The sequence below is a fragment of the Phoca vitulina genome, unplaced genomic scaffold (genome assembly GCF_004348235.1).
Source record: "Phoca vitulina isolate PV1807 unplaced genomic scaffold, GSC_HSeal_1.0 scaffold66, whole genome shotgun sequence".
Classification (NCBI taxonomy): Eukaryota; Metazoa; Chordata; class Mammalia; order Carnivora; family Phocidae; genus Phoca; species Phoca vitulina.
Genome location: NW_022589769.1, coordinates 5,504,330 through 5,525,934, shown reverse-complemented (window position 1 = coordinate 5,525,934; position 21,605 = coordinate 5,504,330). Strand labels below are relative to the sequence as shown.

The 21,605-nt window shown below is 45.0% G+C and overlaps 1 protein-coding gene across 1 annotated transcript in view; it reads right to left on the bottom strand.

Annotated features, from left to right (window-relative positions):
* SHISA9 (shisa family member 9) overlaps positions 1 to 20,150 on the bottom strand; it is a 33,595-nt gene extending 13,445 nt beyond the window's left edge. Inside the window, exons 1-3 of the mRNA XM_032392167.1 lie at positions 19,976 to 20,150; positions 12,024 to 12,179; positions 5,140 to 5,187 (exon numbers count right to left, since the gene is read on the bottom strand). Of these exons, the coding sequence (XP_032248058.1) occupies positions 5,140 to 5,187; positions 12,024 to 12,179; positions 19,976 to 19,997 (226 nt within the window). The 5' untranslated portion in view covers positions 19,998 to 20,150. The remainder of the gene's footprint in view (positions 1 to 5,139; positions 5,188 to 12,023; positions 12,180 to 19,975) is intronic.
* Positions 20,151 to 21,605: the final 1,455 nt, after the last annotated feature.

The window sequence follows — 21,605 nt, the reverse complement described above, 5'->3', positions numbered from 1 at the left end:
CAGATCAGCCAGCATTCAGCCAACTCCCAGGTATATGTCAACTCAGAGAGACTAGGAGAACCTCCGACATCAGCATAGACACCTGGTCTCAGTAAATGCTGCTAAATAGATGTTAAACCCCAAGATTTGAAGTTGCTTGTTACACAGCATTTTTGTGGCAAGATTGGCAAACACCAATCATTTACTCACCCTACTTCCAAGAAGAGCCCCCTATTTTCAGGTGGGGAATCCACCTGTCTCCTACTCTTAATCCATGTGATTTGGATGACACACACAACCACTATCCCACACACCCCCCCCCCAAGCTGTTCCCCAGGGACTACAAGCAACCCATTCCATTGCCCTCACCATAACAATTTGTTCAGAGGTGGGTGCATGACTAGGCAAGCCAATCAGAGCAAAGCCTGGGATCTTTGGTTATAGAGATGGAAGGGCCAAAGAGATCAATGATACCCAACCTTCCATTCTACAGGAGAGACTACTAAAGCTATGGGCTCAAGGACCGCCAACTGGGTAGAAGAAGCACTGGATCTAGGACACAGGTCTCTTGACTTCCATTTGGTTAAATTTTCTATTTCCCAGTACCTCTTCAGAAAAGACTACAACATTCCCTTCAAATGCTATGCCCAACTTTATTCAACAACTTATTAATAAAATCCATATTGAGTGTCTACTACGTGCTATGGGCACCATGCAAGGTGCTGGGGAAGTTTGAAATGAAGATCTGGGGAAAAAAAAGATCTAGCTGGCTTAGCATCAGAGGGACGTATTTTCAAACTAGCAAAAAGTTTATTGAATCTTACACAATGGCATTTTCTGCCAAGCAAAGAATCTCCTCCATGCCTTATGGGTTCCCAAAGAAGCTCATCAAAACTCCAGTGCTCACTGTGTGCTTTTAAAAAGAGGCCAAACTCAGGAGCTGGCGGGATTTGATTTTTATTAAAAAAAAAAAAATCCCCTCCTGATCCTCCACCTGCTCTGCACCCTCCCGCTCACCAGCAAACTGATAACCCAAATCAGAACACTGAAAAAGGCTGAATTTCATGAAGTAATGTTTTAAGGTTGCCTTTAGGTGGGTCCTGATCCAAGATGTGTGCACTCCAACAGAACTGCCACCCAAATTAGACACTGTCTCCTGCCTTGTGCCTTCTGTAGCATCAATTGGGTGGACATTTATCACTGAGCTACATAAATTTTCTTAGAAAAAAGAAAGAACTAGTATTTGCTGCGTACCTACTATGTATGAGATGCTCTTAACCATTTCACTAACACTGTCTCACTCAAACCATCTTAAACCTAGGTGACAAGGCAAAACCATGTCTTCTGTGTGACAATAGGAGTTAAGGCCCAGAGATACTGAGTAATTTGGCTGCCAAATTTCTCTGCCACAGCTGATAAGTGTCAGGGCGGGACACCGAATCTAAGACTGTCACCTCCAATATTCCTACTTTCCAGCTATGGCTCCAGCTCAAACCCCAACTAAGAAAATAGATATATTTCAGCAAACAGCAAAAATACTCATGTTGGAAGAATGCTGACATGTGAAATTGGTGTTCTAGGACAAATCATGTCTAGGGATTGGGTCTTGGAAATGGTAGGTCCAAACTTTAGTGTATAGAGAATTATCCAAGGCAGGAGAGTCAAAAAATGGAAAATTAAATTTAAAAAATGTTGAGGCCCCACGTCCAGTGGTCCCTGTTTTTCTGCAGTATGTGGGCCCAGGATTTTCATTTGTAACAAGCATGTCCAGTGACTCTGAGTCCAGTCTGTAAGCCATTCTTTGAAGACTGGGTCCTGGTCCCAGGTCTGATACAATTTTCCTGTATGACTTTGGGCAACCTCATTCATCTCAGGGGACTCGGTTTCCTCATCCAGAAGAGCAGAAGGGTTGAATAAAGTGTATTTTCTTCACTGTCATCATTAAAGTATGTTACTTATATTGTCTCCTAAAGTTACTCCCCCAAACATGACAGAACGTGGATTTTCATAGCCATTGTTTTGGGAATGGTAGAAATGGGTGTTCAGAGCACGTGAGTGGCTCGTACAAGAGCACATGGTCTGCCTCTAATCTGAGTCAGAGTGATTATATCACAGTCCTGTGCTGGCAGTTTCCCCCAAGTTCAGTGCTCCAGAGTAGCACTGGACTAAGCGATATGTCAGGTTCAAAGATTCATTTTTGCAAAATGACCAGATTTCAAAAGACATGGTTAGAAGAGTCAACTGGGCTCGAGGTAGTGATGTTCTCCTGGGAGGGTTTCCAATAATTATGGGGGGAGTTCCCAGGGCTGGGCATGGGCAGAGCAACAGCAGTGACCACTAGGGGGCGACGTGCATAGGAAACCTCAGAGAAAAATGAATAGTGCCCCCTGGGGTGTGATGTTTGCCATTTCCCACTCTGGCAGACATGGTTCACCTCCCAAAGGAGTTATAGTCAATGCGGATGGAAACAGGAAACCTTCATCTTCAGAGACCTTGCCATTGCTCCTTGGCAGCTACCCCTTCCTTCTCCAACCTCCCCAGGTGGCATCCACCCCCCACCTACTCCTCCGCTCCTGCCCTATGTTCCCAGAGCGGGCTCCTAGCAACATTCGTGCCCCTGGATATTAAGATGTGAACTGGTTTTCCTGAAGAGAAAAGAGATCAGACATCAAAAGTGTTTGGGAAATGATGTGTTAGAGTTTGACCTTTTTGTTAGCACGAGATTTTCCAGAGCCTTTCATTGGCTCACCTGATAATAGTCCTAAAGATACCAGTAATAGCCTTCATGTGGTTATCACTTTCCGAATGCTAGGCACTGTGACATGCATTGTACACGTTACTTCATCTTCACAGCAACCTAGGCAGGAGGCGACACTATTGTCCCCATTTTGTAGATCAGAAAACGGGCTCAGAGGGGTCGGCTGACTTGCTGAGGGTCACAAGAGTACCAAACAAGGAGACGGTAATTGGAACCCAGGTGTGCTGAGGCTAAGCCCGCCGCAGCCTGCATGTGTCCCCCTTTCAAGAAGGTGGCAGGGTGTGGGAGGCAGGGGCTGTCCAAACGTCCCAACCTTGTTTTCATGCCTCATGTAGACTCCAGCTCTGGAGGTTGAGTAGAGAACGCTAGAGAAAGATCAGGGACCCCAGAGGAACTTGGGTCTGGCCATCCCTGGGACCCCTCTGCTCCTCCCCAGACAAGGCCAGATAAATAAAGATGCATTTAACAGGACGGGTGACATTAGCCCAGTTTGGGTAGAAAAACAGCTTCCAAGCCCTTGCTTTTGACCTGTCCCGAAATATTTTCTAAATGCATCAGACAACAACAAGCTGATATAAGGACAGGGGTGCTGACTGCCTCCAAATGCTGTCACGGGCATCATAATGGCTTTGTTTTTCACAGGGGAGAGAAAAAAAAGTTTATGTCTCAAATTAGTAGGTCTGTCATGTTCCAAATTGTTTGCATTTCTAAAAATGGATGTTGACATGTGAACAGTTATTATCTAATGCAAGACCCAAAAATCTGCCTCTTTCAAGGCAACAACGGGGTAGTCAAGGGATCCTCTGCAGACACGTGGGTCTACAGCTCTCTCTCTGGATGCGGGAGTACAGTGAGTCCCCCTTCCCTCCTGTGCTCCCCTCAGAGCTCAGGTTGTTTCTGAGCCTCTGGGACCTGGTCATCCCCTCTTCAGAAACCTCAACCCCCAGAAAGATCCCTAGAGACCTAATCAGAGGGTATCAGCTTCCCAGCAAGATTTCCCTAGTGCAGTGCTCTTCAGAGTGTGGTCCCCAGACCAGCAGCATCGCGATGGAACCTGTTAGCATTGCAACCCCTCAGGTGCCCACCCAATGCATGGGGAATCAGAAGCTCTGGGACGGGGCCCAAAATCTGGGTTTTAACAACCCTCCAGGGAAGGCTGACGCTGCCCAAGTGGCTGAAATATAAGAACCACTGAGGGCACACTGTCCCCTCCTCCCCGCTCACAGGCACTCACTCACTACCTTCTACCGTCTCTTTCTTACTCGTCCTTTCACCTCATTGTCTTCTCTCCATCTTCTACCCACCACAGCTCAGGTCACGGCCCACCTGGGTGACCACAGGAGCCTCCCAGTGGGCGGCCCCACCTCCAGGCGGCCCGCCCACCTCCAATCCTGTCTCCATTTGGAAATCAACTTTCGAGAATGTAGAAATGGTCCTCCCAGTATACTGCCTAGAGCCCTGTGAGACCTTCTAATTTCCCCAGTTCAAGGTCACAAAAGAGTTCTGCCACCATGGCCTTGGGTCAGCAGCGTTCTCCCCACCACCAAATCCAATAGAGCAAACGGGGTGAAAGCAGAAGAGAACCAAGTTTCCCGTCTGTTCTGGAAAGAGCTGCTCCCAGCACAACACCCCAGTGGGAAATAACCTAGGCCTCGAGTCAGACAGACATGTGTCCAAACTGCACCCCAGCTGGACATTAGCAAGACACCCTCGCCCAGACACCCAAGTCCTCATCTCTAAAAGGGGAAGGGCACGGCCTGCACAGCTGAGTCACTGGAGAATTTAGTGACAACATGGTATAAAGGTCCAGCACTCTGTCTGGCACACAGTAGGGAGTGAAGAGTTTCTAGCTACCTCCTGGTCCAGTCAACCAGCTGGTTAATTCACAGACTCTACCTGACCAGACTCCTTAGCATCTGATGCTCACCATACCGCCTGGGGAAAGCCAAAAATAGTGTCAAGGCTAATCGTTCACGAGACCCTGAGCCAATAACCCGACTCTGTTTCTCTCTTCCCTCAGAAGTTGTGTTTTCTCTTCTGCATTCATTTACCTTGGGGCTGTTCTGTTTGCACCACTTTCTGAGAAAAACCAACATTTCCTGGATGTCTTACCTGGGGTGGTGTCTGATAGTGACATATTCCTTCAGGCAGTGAATAATGAGAAGTGAGGGGTAGCACATTCTTCAACAACAACCCAGAGCACAGATACGCCACACACACACACACACACACACACACAAACACCTACACGCTGGAACTTGGACGGACTTGCAGGGCCACCCAACGGGGACACACGTGTGGCACCGTGTCACACACAGACACCAGGACTCTTTGTGCCTCCACTGATCGGTGTCAAATCTGACAACACCTGGACAAAAGAACTGGAAAAAGCCATACAGTACCTTTTGGTGACTTAAGTGTCGCCACTGCCCAGTCACCATCAGAACTTCCTAAAAAATAACAATGGAGAGATGCTGATCTGCTGGCCGGCTTCCCATGTCCGCTGCGTCCTCACCCCCAGGTGCTGCTGCTGGCAGCCCCAGCTGCAGCCTCCATGGGGCGGCAGGCCTCAGGGGCCCCGGGGGATGGGCGAAAGACCAAATGTGCAAATGTGATTCTGCACGCCCGCGTGCACCTCCTTCTGCAAAGCCATGCAGCGGTACCAGGATAACGCCCAACAGAGGGTCAGAAGAAGTCCCCTGAAAAAGGCCTAGATGTTTTCAGTTATATTAGGGAGAGAGAGAGATTTCTTAGGCAGTGAATCTGGCTCTGAATTTCAACCCTCTAAGAAAGAAAGGAAAACTTGAGCTGCATGAGGTCACTTTGGCCAATGACAACACTCTGTTGACAAGAGATACATTTTGATCCTGTTTTAGTGCAATCCCTCTCCTGAAAAGGGTTGGTGGGAGGGAGCACTGTTAGCCCCAAATCCAAGGTTCGGGCCAGGCTCTGCGAACTGCAACTTTATATGCTGGGTGGCAGGTCCCCAAGGGGTAGGGGCTGAAATACTGTTGAATGAACGAATGAATTCAAGTTTCTCCATGGAGTCACTTTTCCTAAGGGTGGGAAATTCCCCTAAATGCTAAAGGGATCAAGTTTGTTATCTGAGAATCCCATAATGCTTGGCATATTGTTTATAAATCAGTTTCTCCAAGTTGAATTTCATTTCAGGTGTACCGAATGAGCCCTGGGGGATCACACATTATTAGCAGATCCCCCTGGTGGTCCTTTCCATAAAGTCAAAGATGGCAAGAAGGGCAACGTCTGCACCCTACCTACCACTGTCTTTGATAGGCCTTCTCCGTAAGATTGGGTTTTACTCAAAGCAGGGCAAACCCACCCACGTGTCCGTGCAGTAGCCTCTGCCCATTGGCTGGAGGCCTAGCCAATCAGCGCGCGCCACTAGCTCCCCTTTCCTTTCTTAGGAATCTACCTGGAAAGCCCAAGTCCTCAGCATTTCTGCACAATTTCCAGAGATAGATCAGGCTGCCAGCTGAGAGGAGTGACAGGGAACATTCTGTGTGATCTGAATGATTACAGAGCACAGATCCGGCCTCATTTAAACATTTCTGGTTGGCCTCCCAGGCGTGCCAGAGGACGCTCAAATTGCCACATTCCCCCTGCGGATATGAACTCAACACCCTCATCACTCACAACAGAGGGGAAATGACGGGACAGGAGAGTGACAAAGTTAAAATTAAGTGAGACCCGCCTGGGATGACTGGATGTTTCTTCTCCCTCTGAGCCAGGGTCATTGAGATCTGGAAATAGTGATGTGGCCCCAAATCTTCTGTTGCGGGTGGATACAAGCCCGGTTCAGTCACTGAGTCATTGACACCAACGAGGCCATCTTACTCCCAAGTCAAGTTCATCACTTGAAGGCAGGAACCATGCCCAGGCCGTGGCCACCCCTGTCCCCACTACCTAAGATGGGGCTTAGCTCTGACAAGGCGCTAACTAGTTTTCTTTCATAAATCCACTGAAAATAAGGACACTTAGTCAGATGGCACACAGGCTTCCAAATATATACTGAAGGTCCCACTACATGCTTGGTGCCCCTAGTGGACATTAGATAAAAATTTGTTGGGTGAAAAATCAAACACTTAGTAAAAGGGGATGGATCTAAGGCACTGAGAGGAAAGGGACATGAGGGAACTTTCTGGGTGATGGAATATTTCTTATCCTTACTGGGATGTCGGTTATCCTAGAGTATGTATATTTCAACAATCACACTATTGTAAAATTATGATCTGCATTATTTCAGCACATGTAAGTTATACTTTATCTATAGTAAACCAATTATACTCAGCACCATGGGGAAACTTTCAACTTCAAACAAAGAAAAACAGTATATTAGTAAGTTCTCCCTCCAAAAAAGGGGGAATGGTACTCCCAAACCTTTTTTTTTTTTTTTTTTTTTTTTTTGCCCTGGTTACAACCACCTGATGCCAGAAATTGCTCTCTGGAAGATAGAATCATTTCACTGAAAGAACACAGGATTCTGAATCAGATAATCCTGAATATGACTCTTGGCTCTACCATTTACCAGAAGTGTGACTCTGGGAAAACTGCTTAACTACACTGAGCCTTAGTTTCGCCACCTGCAAGAATGGGACCAAGACCTCCCTCAAAGTTAAACTAGTAGAAGTCAATCCATGGCTGAGGCGCTCATGCATCACTTAGGGTTTTCACACGTGATTCCTACAGCAAGATGGAAGAGGGAGTTCCTGCCATGTTGAAGTGCGTTATTGCTGTGGTTTTAAACAGGGCCACTGGAAAATGTAACATGGTTCTGGCAAAATAGTCCCTTGTCTGTCAAATAGCAACAGAAAAAATATTTTCTCATTAAAATTTTAATGTAAAAATTACATTCCCCCTGCGGATATGAACTCAACACCCTCATCACTCACAACAGAGGGGAAATGACAGGACAGGAGAGTGATAAAGTTAAAATTAAGTGAGACTCGCCTGGGATGACTGGATGTTTCTTCTCCCTCTGAGCCAGGGTCATTGAGATCTGGAAATAGTGGAGGCAGGAGCCACCCCTCTCTAAGCCATCAGGTAAGCCTTAAGGATATTTTCCCAAACACCTCTGTCTTGTCAACATTGACCTATGAAGAACCATAAAATGGGTTCTCACACCATAACTACCCACCACACGGGTGGCTCCAGCCAGGGAACTCATAGGCTTAATTAAGTTTTCAGGTTACATTTCAACTCAGTCTATCACAAGACACACTTCTTGTCTTCAATTTTAGTGGACGATATGTCTAAAATGTTTAAATCCTCATTTCTGACTTAGGAAGGAGAGTCAGTTGGATGAAACTGAAGCTTTTTGTGATAGACTGTAGTAGCCATATGTCTGGGCATGGAACTTCATTGTTCAGGCTATAGATGGGGCAGTGAAGAGGTCTGGCTGACTGCGGGTCCTTAGGACAACTCAGAAGAGTCCTTTGCTGTTTGCTTGCTTGCTTGTTTGTTTTATCAGATCCTCAGTGTGAGTTAGCTTCCTTGTATGTCTTTCCCATTAAACTGGGATAAACTCTCCTCCCTCAAAATGACAGCTGAGCAACTGCATGTTAATCAAGGTACTGGTCTGCCTTGGAGATTCAAGGAAAAATATGGCCAACAAACAACTCTGGTCTGGAGACTTAAGTATGTGGCAGTATTTACTGAGGATTGACTGTGTCAGGCTAAGCACATTCTGTGCACTACATCATTAAATATTCCCAACAAACGATTAGCTGTCTATTTTTATTATCTTCATTTTACAGAGGGAGAAACGGAGACCTGAGGATGTTAAGTAATCTCTGAAATTATTTGATAAATGTCTGAGCGAGGTCTTAAACTCAGAGGCCATGCTATATTCTGCCATCTTGCTGATCATCTCATGCTCCTGACTTGATGTGGTGCCCAACACACACTATTATTCACTGATTTTACAAATACATATGGGGGGGGCGCCTGGGTGGCTCATTCGTTAAGCGTCTGCCTTCGGCTCAGGTCATGATCCCAGGGTCCTGGGATCGAGCCCCGCATCGGGCTCTCTGCTCAGCGGGAAGCCTGCTTCTCCCTCTCCCACTCCCCCTGCTTGTGTTCCCTCTCTCACTGTCTGTCAGATAAATAAATAAAACCTTTAAAAAAATTTTTTAAAAAATTAAAAAAAACAAAACAAAAAAAAAATACATATTGGGAGCACTCATCAAGTCCCCCAACATGGTAGGAGGTTCTGGGGATGCATTGATGAATGGGACAGATGTGGTTCATGCCTCAACGGGACCTACAATCAAGGGAGAGCAGATTAAGTGCCTAAAGAATGAGTGAGTGAATGAATGAATGAAACACACCTCCTTGTACAGAGTCTGATGAAGTTTAGCTTCTGACATTTCCTTCGTGTGTGCTAATCTTTTACTGATAATTGGGCAGTGAACCCCTTGGGAACAGAGGCCATTCTGCAGTCACATGCTGTATCCCTGAGCTGTAGAGAGAAAAGAGTTCTCTTTAAACATGAATGTGATTTCAATAAGCAACTAAAATAAAATAAAATAAAATAAACCAACAGTCACATCCTTTTCTCTCTGGGTTGGCAATGAATGGATGGGACATATTTAATGGCCCCCACAGGTATTCTAATAACTAGAATGACTGGTATTGTTTCATTTTCTATTTTAAAATTTCCTCACTTTTCATTCCTCATTTTTCACTTGAAGAAGTTGAGGTCAGAGTCTCAGTGACTGGCTCAAACTACCTGATGTTCTGGATATTAAAGCCGCCAAGAGAAATTTATTTTTCAGGGATATTTTTGAACTTGGCAGTTAACCCTAAAGGCTGTCCAAGGCTCTCCTTATTTACTAGAAATTTTTAGAAAATAAGTCTTGTTATCAGAGGCTGCAGAGCTTCCAACAGCAAACAATTTTTTAAACAATTTCTCTCCCCGGTGGTAATGATTTCACTAATGAAATGCACTTCATCATCCACCACACATCATGGTGTGAATTATGCCTTAATAAAGAACCCTTCAAAGAACATTTATTATGGGATTTGCATTTCATTTGTGCAGGCAGATGCTGGACACCTGGGTAAGCCATTGGGTCAGGCAGTCCCACTGGATCTCCATTCACTAGGAGTCACAAGACCATCAGTGACTCAGATAAAGTTTGTGAACTCAGAGAAGAAGAGGGGCACATCAGCCATATCCAGGATTGTGGGGGGTTCTCTAAATAAGATCCTTCAGAGTTTTCTAGAAGATTAGGGGTGCTTCCTTACAACTAAGCTATTCTTTGATTCATGCCAAAGACAAGCTCATTCATTCATTCAGCAACCATTTCAGAAGTTCTCCCTTTGTGGAAGAAACAGTTACTTAAGGAGGGTAAGATATATTTTCGTGCTGCAAATTTAATTCTCAATGCCCTGCAGACATTTGCTATGCACGGGATCCCTGTATAAATCCTGGAGAAAATCAAGGAGCATTGTGGGAATATCTATCCCATTATTTACCCAAATAGCTACTGAGTTTTGAGGGGGGACAAGACACTGGGCCTAAGCTGAAGAAATGAATTGTTTAGGGTAATGTAACCAGTTCAAAAAGAAAAAGATGTCTGGGTTGATTTTTTTTTTAATGCCAAAAGAAGAATCAAATAGAACCAGTAGACGACATTTATCACCTAAATGCAAAGCTCAGGAAGGGGGCGGGGGGGGGGCACAAAATAGTGTATGAACGCTTTGCAGCTACATCAGTGCAGACGCCCTGACTCTCTCTCTCCTAGGCAACAGCCCTCAGCTCTTCCTACTAATATTTGAGTCTATTTGAACACTCTTAGGATGCATATGCTGTGCAAACATGCAGTATGGAACAGAGGGAGCCTGTGGTCATGGGGTATATGTGAGGGCTGAGCTGGGCGTAGAAATTCAACACGAACCATGGGAACTGGTATGTAAGTCCTTGCGGAGCTTAGGATTTAGAAAAGCCTGTGTCGGTCTGCACGACCTGTGCCCTCGGTATTAGAAATTTGGTTTGCCTGTCTTTGAGTGACTCCATCTGGAAGTCCTAGGCCATGGGGAAGAAATAGGAATTCCTAAAGATCCTTGTGGTTCCAATGCTTACCAAGTTCCCACTATACGCCTGGCCCTCTGCCGAGCATCAAGATGCCTGTTTTGTGCCTCTATATGTTGGGAGACCAGGGTCCCCACAAGCATCACAGACACGTGACAGTATCTGGGCTTTGGTTTCTGGTGTCAGTGTGTAATGGAATTAGGATATTTGACGCTGGAATTGATCAGCAAGTGTCTCCCATCCCATCTCTGATGAGGGAAGACATGAAGACAAGCAGCTGATAACAAAAGCAAGCATGAGGCCTGTGAGTCTTGCGTCTGCCCCAAGTTTGACTTCGCGATGGCTGTGGCTTCCGCCCTGTAGAACTCTTGCATGAGCGATGTGTTCAGGAGCCTGGGCCACCATCAGGGTCACTGTCACCCTCCCTCGTGTGTGAGCTAGGCTGTGAGAGGCAGGCTCTGGAGTGATAAAAACCTACAGGCTGCTTGATTTGGGGCAAATGAATTAGACCCCCTTGACTCTCGGTCTCCTAATCTGAAAACTGGGATCATAATTTGTCTTCCTCTTCGGATCCCTGTGAGAAAGCAAGGCAGGATGTATGAAAAGGTCCAATGCAATGTCTGGCACTTTGATAAGAGCCCAGTTAGCACAAGCTCCAGGCAGTGCGCCCCATCCTGAAGAGCGGAAGTTGCCTAAGATGGGGACGTGCACTTACCGACTTCTCAGAGATGGGATGACTACGGGGGTGATGGATGTTACCCACTACAGGGCAAGGTATTCGGACACCGGGTGTCCTGGATTCCCTGAGGATTCATGAGGGCAGATGGTGGACGACCAAGGGGCTGGGCTGTCAGTCGGATCCAAATGAGCCTCCAGGCCCTTCTCCCCGGGAAACAGCCCCCACATGTGTCCCTCACTCACCCACCCTGCCCCACGTGGCAAGGTAGGACTCGATCCAGTCAGAGAAGCAGCAGCCCAGGGGCTCTGCTTCCCAGCAACCTGGGCCCCAGGTAGAGAGACCAAGAATATGTGTGAGGCAGACGGACAGAGAGAGAGAGAGAGAGGAAAGAGACCAAGAGAGAAAGACAGAGACAGAGAGAGACGCAGATTCTGAGAAAGAAGAAGAAGTGAAAGAAAAGGAGAAGTAGGAAGAAAAAGCAAGAGGACTAGAAAAAAACAGAGGGAACGAGAAAAAAGTGCAGAAAAGTAGAGGAGAAACAGAACAGCACTCACCGACTGCCTTCAAGGAGGCGTACTTGTTGAGCTCTTTGCCCGGCAGCTGCTGTTCGTAGGGGTTGGAGATCTGGCCCAGGCTAGGGTACGAATGTGGATGGCCCATCTGCTGGAGCAAAGGGGAGGTGGGCACTGCGTTGTTCATCTGGGTCGTGTCTGCAAGGGAGGAGATAGCGGGACGTGGTCACAGGTGGAGCAGGACCTTCTACCCATGCCCACCATCACTGGGTCCCAATCTGCCCACCCTCCGGGGACACGAGAGGAGAGCAACAGACACATCAGAACAAGCGGCTCCAGGATCCTCCCTGGAAAGCAGCTGAAGTCGGATGGGTAATATATATATATGTATATATAATAGATGATTAACTTCAATCATAGTCATGGAAATGCAAGTCAGAACAACAAGGAGAAGCCATTCCTTTGCCAAGAGATGGGCAAACATTACAAGTATGGAAAGGACACCATACTGGCAAAGATGTGGGAAACTGGCCAGTCTCATAACCTCACATGGGAGCCCAATTTGCCATATTTGCAGAAAGGAATGTGGCAGTGTGTCTGGAAACATAAAGTGAAGGTATACTTTGACCAAATAATATCACTTCTGGGGATTAAGCCTACAGAAATAGCGTCAGAATTCATGGATGTTTGTTCAGAGATGTTCTTTGCACCGTTGTCTGTAAAGTGACAAAAATGCACACACACACAGAAACAACCTGAATTCCTACAAAGATGGTAATTCTTAAATAAATTATTGTACATCCATATTACACAATTTGTACATATCATGGAGCTGTTAGGAAAAAATGTGTTTAAAAATGAATTAACCCTAGGGGTGCCTGGGTGGCTCAGTCAGTTGAGCTGCCGACTCTTGATTTCGGCTCAGGTCATGGTCTCAGGGTCTTGGGATTGAGCCCCACCTCAGGCTCCATGCTCAGCAGGGAGTCTGCTTCTCTCTCTCTCCCTCTCCTCCTCCTCTCTCTCTCTCTCTCTTTGTCTCAAATAAATAAATTTAAAAAATATTTTTTTTTAAATGAGTTAACTCTATACATGTCAACCTGGATAGTTTCTTTTGGGTTATATTGTTAAGGGAGAAAAAGCAAATGTGAAAGTAATGCATATAATATAGCATTATTAAGAAAATCTATGCATGTTGCTTGAGTGGTGCGATTTGCAAAGACAGGAAAAAAATATGCAAAGACACACGAACCAAGTACTGGCTACTTAGAGGGAATGGGGTTCATGGGGAGAGAGGTTCAAGAAGTCTGCTTGGAGGGAATATTCTCTGAGCTGAGATCCAGAAGTCTAGATGCGGTTATGTGTGGGTGAAGGTGGAGGGCGCTGGGGAGGGTGTTCGGGGCAGAGGGAAGGGCATGGCCAGAAGCCCTGAAATTGGAGGGGAGGCAGTGTTTTCAGCAATGCAGGATGCTGCACCCCTCCCTTGAGGCACACGTGGCTGCAGAACAGAGTGTGAGCGAAGTGGAAGGGGGTGGGGCTGGACAGGCCGGCGGGGCCCAGGAGGCCTTGTGAAGGCTTTCCCCTTCACCCTGAGAGCAGTGGGATGGAGAGAGTGAAGGGAAGAGTGAGACGAGGTGGAGTCCAGATGAGGTGATTATGGTTCAGCTTCAGGCAGGAAATACAGGTTCTCCCCAGCTTCAGGAAATGCATGTACAGATCCAGATAAACATGGCGGTGGATGCTGGTGCTGCCTTGGAAGATCGCCTTTCCCTGGCATGTGTGCCCATTTCCCGGCTGCTGTTTTGGCTGCACACAGCTCACAGCTGCCCCTCACACCCAGGAAGTTATTCTCAGGAACCACTGCCCTGGGTTTAGTGTGCCTCGTGCACCTCACCCTCAACACCGGCGGTGGTTGGCAACCAGAGCCTGGCTGACACTAGGACATGCAGACCAGCCCTCTGCCTCAAAGTAGGGACGGCTTTATGAAGCAATGGATGCTCCAGAGCTCCCAGGGATCGGAACAAGCAACCTTCTTTCCTAAAGGGCCAGACTATAAATAGTTCAGTCTTTATGGGCCACACAGACTTGTTACAAATACTCAACTCTGCCCTTGTAGCAAGAAAGCACAGACATGATGTCAATGATTGGGTGTGGCTGTGTACCAATAAAACTTTATTTATAAAAACAGGTGGCTGCTAGATTTGGTCCAAGGGCCATAATTTAACTACCCCTGGTCCAGATTTTATCTGAGACTGAGACCCCATCTTTGAGTGTCTCCTTTATCTTTCCTATTTTGTTACCCTCACAACCTGAGAGGGGCGTGTGCATGCGTCTGTCTGTGTGTCTGTAGCACTCCCTCAGAGTCTCATACACCTGAACCCATCTCTCAAGGGCTGCTTCTAAACAATTCAACCCATGACATATACGGAATATGTTTGGCTTTAGAAACCAATACACCCAAATGGGAAGAGGCAGGGAGACCACAGCTGAGACACAGAGATAAGAAGAGCACTTTTTAGGGGTGCCTGGGTGGCTCAGTCGGTTAAGCGTCTGCCTTCAGCTCAGGTCATGATCCCAGGGTCCTGGGATCAAGCCCCGCATCAGGCTCCCTGCTCAGCGGGAAGCCTGCTTCTCCCTCTCCCACTCCCCCTGCTTGTGTCCCCTCTCTCACTGTCTCTTTCGCTGTCAAATAAATAAATAAAATCTTAAAAAAAAAAAAAAAAAAAAAAGAAGAGCACTTTTTATCACTGCACATGCACACAAGACCAACTGCGTAATGGGAAGGTCAGCAAACATATGCCACGTAACCCAGCCTCTGGCCAGCATGTGAGGAAGTAGGTGTATCCTTCTGCCATGATAGCTTTTTGGCTGAGATTCAGTGGAGGGCTGGGAAGGCCCAAGCTTAATGAAATCATGGAAGAGATGTTGCATAAGGTACAGCTTTTGCTGAAGCATGGACCCTAAGAAATGAGCGTGTGATCCAAATTGGGCAAATCACAATGCCTCCTTCTCCTAGTGACTGGGCCGGAAGCAAGCATGCGATCTAGGCTGAACCAATCAGAATGCTTCCCTGAGTTTTTCTCTCTGGAACCTTGGAAGTAAGGAGCCAGGAGGTCATGGATTCAAGTGAGTTTGAACCTACCATGTGCAGGTTCACATGGTAGGTTCAAACTTTTTTGAAAAAAAAGTTTTTATTTTTTTATTGGGAAGGAATAAGGACAACAGGAGGAAAGCTGAGAAGATAGGAAAGCCCCTTTCTACTAAGTTAGTATGCTTTGGGGTTACTGTCCCTTGCAATGTAGAGTTTGGACTAGTGTAGTTGTCACATGGACCAGAAGGGAGGTTGCCCAGGTGGCTATAAAGAAAGGCCTGGGGGTCGTGTCAAGATGGCAAAGGCATTGCTTCTGGGTATTCTACAGAGATTAAGTAGAAATTTCAAATGGCCTCAGGAGTAGATTGGGAATGCCCAAAGACATTCATAAGCTAATTTACTAATGTCTTCATGGCAAGTCGTGTTTTTTCACTCCTGGAAGTAGATCCCAACCATGAGCCTGTCTAGTTAAAGAGCTGACCTCTCCCAAACCCACCCTTTCTCCCAACTCCTTGCTCCCTCAATCCTAGATCCCATCCACTAGGCTCAAATTTTGTTTCCAGGCCTGCCAGGGGAAATGCTAAACACTTAACTAAAAATAAAAAATCTGTAGAGATGTTCCTCATCACTTGGAACAGCCTTTTATATTATTCAACAGAATATTTAATATGCTATTATAAAGTATTTTCTTCTGGATGATTTCTCCCAAGTCTTGAGCTACCTCAAGGGCAGTGAGTAGTTACTTAATGTAAGTGGGCCTGACCAAGATGGCCCACCAAATGAATCCCTCACAAAAGAAGAGATGGGGCTGCCCCAAAGTCACATTCCTGCTATCACATGCAGAGCCGCAGGAAGCAAATTTCCAGCCGTTTTAGACAGCCATTTTGTGCTCGTTTCCAGGCATCGAATATTCACAAATATGGAAATCCAATCTCAGGGCAGCAATCAAGAATTATTAAACAGACATTTGTGACTGGGTGTTTTAAATGTTATTTTCATTTCACTGAATGAGAAGATGGAGCAGACCTGGCAACCCAGATTCTCTGTGAGTTTTGTACAAATATATCCAGCTAAGGAGGAGAAACCAAAGTGTAGATGGGAAGTCAGCCCAGCTTGGCATCCAAGCAAAATAGAACAATAGGGTGAGGGAAGAGCAAAGACTGGGTAAGATCTGTCCTTGCCAATAGAGGCGAGAAGAAAAGTAAGAGAGAAAGAGAATATTTAGGTATATGTATATATGCATATGTATTTGTATGTATATATGTATGTATGTGTACACGTGTATATATATTATCTATCTATCTATCTATATCATTTAATTTACATAGTCATGGCCATAGAAGGAATCCAGTTGGACCAACAATGTCTTGCTCTCAGCGGGATAGTTTCTCTTGTAGACACATTTTGGCCAGAGATATCTTTCCCACCTCACCTCTGTACAAAGGTACTTCCTACCCAATGCCACAAGAAAAATCTTCCCTGCCTCATTATAATTTTGCAACTCATTCTGACTCTTAGAAATAACTAACAAGGACTTGCTGTTCTGGGATGCTGTTTTCCATCAAGAGCCTCAGTCAACAAACAAGAAGTTGATGATGTCCCTGTGCTCACCTTCCTAAGACAGAAGAGGGGGTCTTATGCATTTAACACTCATTTTCAAAGAAGGGTGAGATAGAGCTACTCTAATTGGAAGCATCTGGCTAACTTACCCCAGGTAACTGCTATGTAAGTACCATTATATGTGGTATACCTTAGTCACTAAATAGAAATAAAATAAATGCAATTCAGATAGGGTCAGCTAAGGTGAAAATGCTCAGTTGCAAACACTGGGAGGATGCTGTGGGCTTCTCAGTGTAGAAGAGACAAATAACAACTATCAGAAACTGGACCAATTTGGCTCATCTTGGAAGAAAAGCAACAATAGCCAGTCTTTCAAGGCACATCACAGGAAGAACAGTGCAGAAAGGCACAATATGGTCAAAACGGTGTTGTTTTGTGGAGTGTACATTATGTGCCAGGCATTTGGCAAGGAATTTCTCATGCACTATATCTCCTTTAATTCCTACATCAACCCTATGAGGGAGAGATCTACAGACAATATATCTTTTAAAATAAGGTTTTCATTGTAGAACAATTTTAGATTTATAAAAATACTGCAAAGATGGCACCAAGAGGGGTGCCTGGGTGATGCAGACAGTTAGGCATTGGACTCTTGGTTTCAGCTCAGGCCGTGACCTCAGGATTGTGAGATCGAGCCCCATGATAGTCTCCGTGCTCATCGCAGAGTCTAATTGAGATTTTATCTCTCTCTGCCCCTCCCCACCATGCGCTCTCTCTCTCTCTCTCTCCCTAAAGTAAATAAATAAATCTTAAAAAAAAAAAAATGGTGCCAAGAGTTCCCATATATACCCCAGACCCAGTTCCCCTGTTACTAACATCTTGTGTTGTACAGTACATTTGTTACAAATAATGAACCACTTTGAAAATTACTATTAACAGAAGTCCACACTTTATTCAGGTTTCCTCAGCTTTGACCTAATGTCCTTTTCCTGTTCCAGAATCTCATCCAATTACCACATTAAATGTAGTCATCACCTTTCCTTAGGTATCTCTTGGCCATTAGTTTCTTAGACTTCTGTTGTTTTTAATGATTTTGACAGTTTCGAGGACTGCCAGCCAGGTATTGTGTAGAATGGCCCTTGAGTGGAATTTGTCTGATGTTTTTCTCTTGACTAGACTGAGGTTATGGGTTTGGGTGACGAGAACTGTAAAGTGACATTCTCATCAGCACCCATCAAGGATACATACTATGATGCTTTATCACTATTGATGTTAACCTTCATCACCTGCCTGAGGTAGTGTGTGTCAAGTTTCTCCACTGTAAAGGTATTCTATTATTTTTTGTCTTTCCATGCCATACTCTTTAAGCCACTCTGCATAACCCATACTTAAAGGTTGAGGAGTTATGTTCCACCTCTCTGAGTATAGTTTTTATGTAAATTATTTAGAATTCTTCATAAGAGATTTGTCTCTTTATCTCCACTTAATTATTCAACCATTTATTTTTATCAGTGTGGACACACAGACACGTATTTTATTACTTTGGGTTATAAACCAATACTGTTTTGTTTTGTTTTTTGCTCAAATTGTTCCAGGCTTGGCCATTGGGAACTCTTTCAGTTGGCTCCCATGGCCCCTTTTTTTAGAGCTTCCTTGCTCTCTAGTGATACAAGATGCTCTAGGTTCATCTTGTATATTCCCTGTCCAGTGCTAGAATCAGCCATCTCTCCAAGGAGCCTTGGTTCTTTTTATTGTAGAACTGTGTTAGCAACTAAGATCTGGGTGCTGGGTGTGCTCATTGCTTCTGGTCTCTCTCTGCTGACAGAGTAAGAAAATCTATGTGTGTGTACTAACTCATATGTACAGGTGTCTACAAATATTTATATATGCAACCATCTGTATCTACTTTAAGCTAAACATGAGTTCATCCTGCTATCTCTAACTCTAATCACATGGATCATTCTAGGCTCCTCCTCTTGCTTATTTGTAAGCTCTTACTCCAACAATAAGAAACATGGCTCCCAATATCCACTATCCATTGACTCAGCTGTTAAGTCCAGTATACATGTCTATCAATATCAGAATTATTACCCCAGATCCCCACGGGAAACAACTTTATCAACTAGGGCACAGTCTTAAGGACAATGGATTTTTCAAATTATTAATGTGTTTTTCTCTTCTGTCTTCCTACATATGTGATGGACATGACATTCACATGTCTGGGAACGGCTGGGGAATTAGGATTTATTATAGAAGGAACACAAAGAAAAATGATGATAATATTAATTAGTCAATGATGAAGATGGTGAAGACACACTTATATACATAATACACAAAGAGATGTTATTAGGTACCAGGCACTATTCTGTATATGAACTAATCCAATCATTCCAAGAATCTCTATGAGATACTATTATTAACCCCATTTTGCGGAGGAGGAAATCAAGGCACAGAGAGGCTTTGTAACTTGCCCAAACTTACACCACTTGCATATAGAGAGCCATACTTTGGATTTAGCCTTCTGACTCTAGAATTTGCGCTCTTGGCCACTTCCTTATTGGCTCTAAGAGAGTTAAATTCAAATTTCTGGCATTCAAAAAATTATTTTGCAGCCAGACAATAATACAATTTTAAGTCACATGACTGACTTTGGAAAGTTTTTTTTTTTTAATTCCTTTCTCTCTACTTTTTTTTTTTTTTAATTTTTAAAATTTAATTTAATTTTAAATTCCAGTATGGTTAACATAGTGTTATATTAGTTTCAGGTGTACAATATAGTGATTCAGCAATTCCCAATTCATTCATATCATTCAACATATCACCCAGTGCTCATCACAAGTGCACTCCTTATTCCCCATCACCTATTTCACCCATCCTCCCACCCACCTCCCCTCTGATAACCATCAGTGTGTTCTCTATAGTGAAGAGTCTGTTTCTTGATTTGTCTCTCTTTTTTCCTTTGGTCTTTTTTTTTGGGGGGGGGGGAGTTGTTTCTTAAATTCCACATGTAAGTGAAATCATGGTATTTGTCTTTCTCTGACTGACTTATTTCACTTAGCATTATACTCTCCAGCTCCATCCATGTTGCAAATGGCAAGGTTTCATTCTCTTTAATGGCTGAGTAATCTTCCATTGTGTATATATACACCACATCTTCTTTATCCATTCGTCTAACAATGGACACTTGGACTGCTTCCATAATTTGGCTGTTGTAGATAATGCTACTATAAACATCGGGGTGCATGAATCCCTTCGAATTAGTGTATCCCTTTTAAATACCCAATAGTGTGACTACTGGATCACAGGTAGTTCTATTTTTAACTTTTTGAGGACCCCCCCCCCATACCTTTCTCTCCATTCTTTAGCATACTGAGGACTGGACTTGGTAGGCAAGACCACAGAGTTTTTGTCAAGGGTGGACCAGGGAAGCAAAAGGACGGGAAGCCATCCTCCTCTGATTCTAGGGAAATGAGCAAATGACAAGGAAAGAGAGAGAGAGATGAAGGAATGTCATTTGACTTTCCCTCTTTTTTTTTTTTTTTTTAAAGATTTTATTTATTTATTTGAGAGAGAGAGAATGAGACAGAGGGAGCACATGAGAGGGGGGAGGGTCAGAGGGAGAAGCAGACTCCCCGCCGAGCAGGGAGCCCGATGCGGGACTCGATCCAGGGACTCCAGGATCATGACCTGAGCCGAAGGCAGTCGCTTAACCAACTGAGCCACCCAGGCGCCCTGACTTTCCCTCTTTGATTGGGGAGAATGATGGGTGAGGGAAATGCTGAGGGCAGGGATCTCTCATCTCACTCCCATATTTGGAACTCTGGGAGGAACTCAAAGTGAAGAAGCTCTGAGCTGTCAGGGGGTAGCTGAGCCAGTTAAGACACGAAGTGGTATGACCTGACTACCAGATTGCCTTGTTGATCTTCCTCAAGGACCCTCATATACCACATACCAAGGAATCCTGCTACAGGAATCCTGCTACAGGAATCCTGCTACAGAACCTCTCATTGTTGGGCAGTGGGTTGCACACGGTGGCATGGAGTGTTTCCTTTCACTTTATTCTACTCTCCTTCCTCTCCCAAGCAGATGGTTTAGCATGGGCCAACTCAGACAAAAGTCACAAACTCAGAAAGGCCAAATAGAAAACCACATTAACCATATTAAAACAAAAAACAAAAAACAAAAAACACCTATTTCTCTAAGTATTACAGTCCTAATTTACATATAAGGAAATTGAAGCCCAGAGAGGTTGAGGTGCTTGCCCAAAGTCACACAGCATGTTAGTAACTGTCAGGATTTGATCCCAGATTTGTCTGATGGCAAAACAGGTGCTTCCTCCACTAAGTTAAGCTGCCTCTAGCAAGGACAGGAAGAAACTGGAGGCTCGGCATTGAGCCTCCTCTATGAAGAGAGACTCTTCTGTCTTGAGTATCTTCCTTCTTATAAAATTTCTCACTCAGACCAGTAAACCATTGGCCAGATCTATGTCTTTTTGTTTCCTTTTTCATCCAGAGAATAGAACTTATTGTTATAACCGAGGGAACGAGCAGGCCTCCCCCCGGCCCCCGGCCTGAGAATCCCTTACTGCCTTGAGGAACGCACCTGTGCTCTACCTCTCCATCTTGCTCACCCATCCATTCCTCCTCATATATTTGAGCATCGCGGTGTGCCAGACATTCTGCTTGGTGGACAAGTCTTAGCTCTTGCACCACCTACTAATTAGAGGAACTCAAAAAATTTTCCCAACGTTTTTTCAACACCCAAGAAGTTGCCCGGATGGCAAGGCCATGTTGGTCCTGCCCAGGTTTCTCCTTCATCCCTGCTCTCCCCAACATACTCTCTGTGCCTGATGGTGCAGCTTCGCGGCCACAGAGTGGTCCCAGAGCCACAAGCAGCAGCATCTGCCATGACATAATGAAGAAAGAATGGAATTTTGACTCAGTCAGTTCTGGATTCAAATTCTGGCTCTTCTCTTT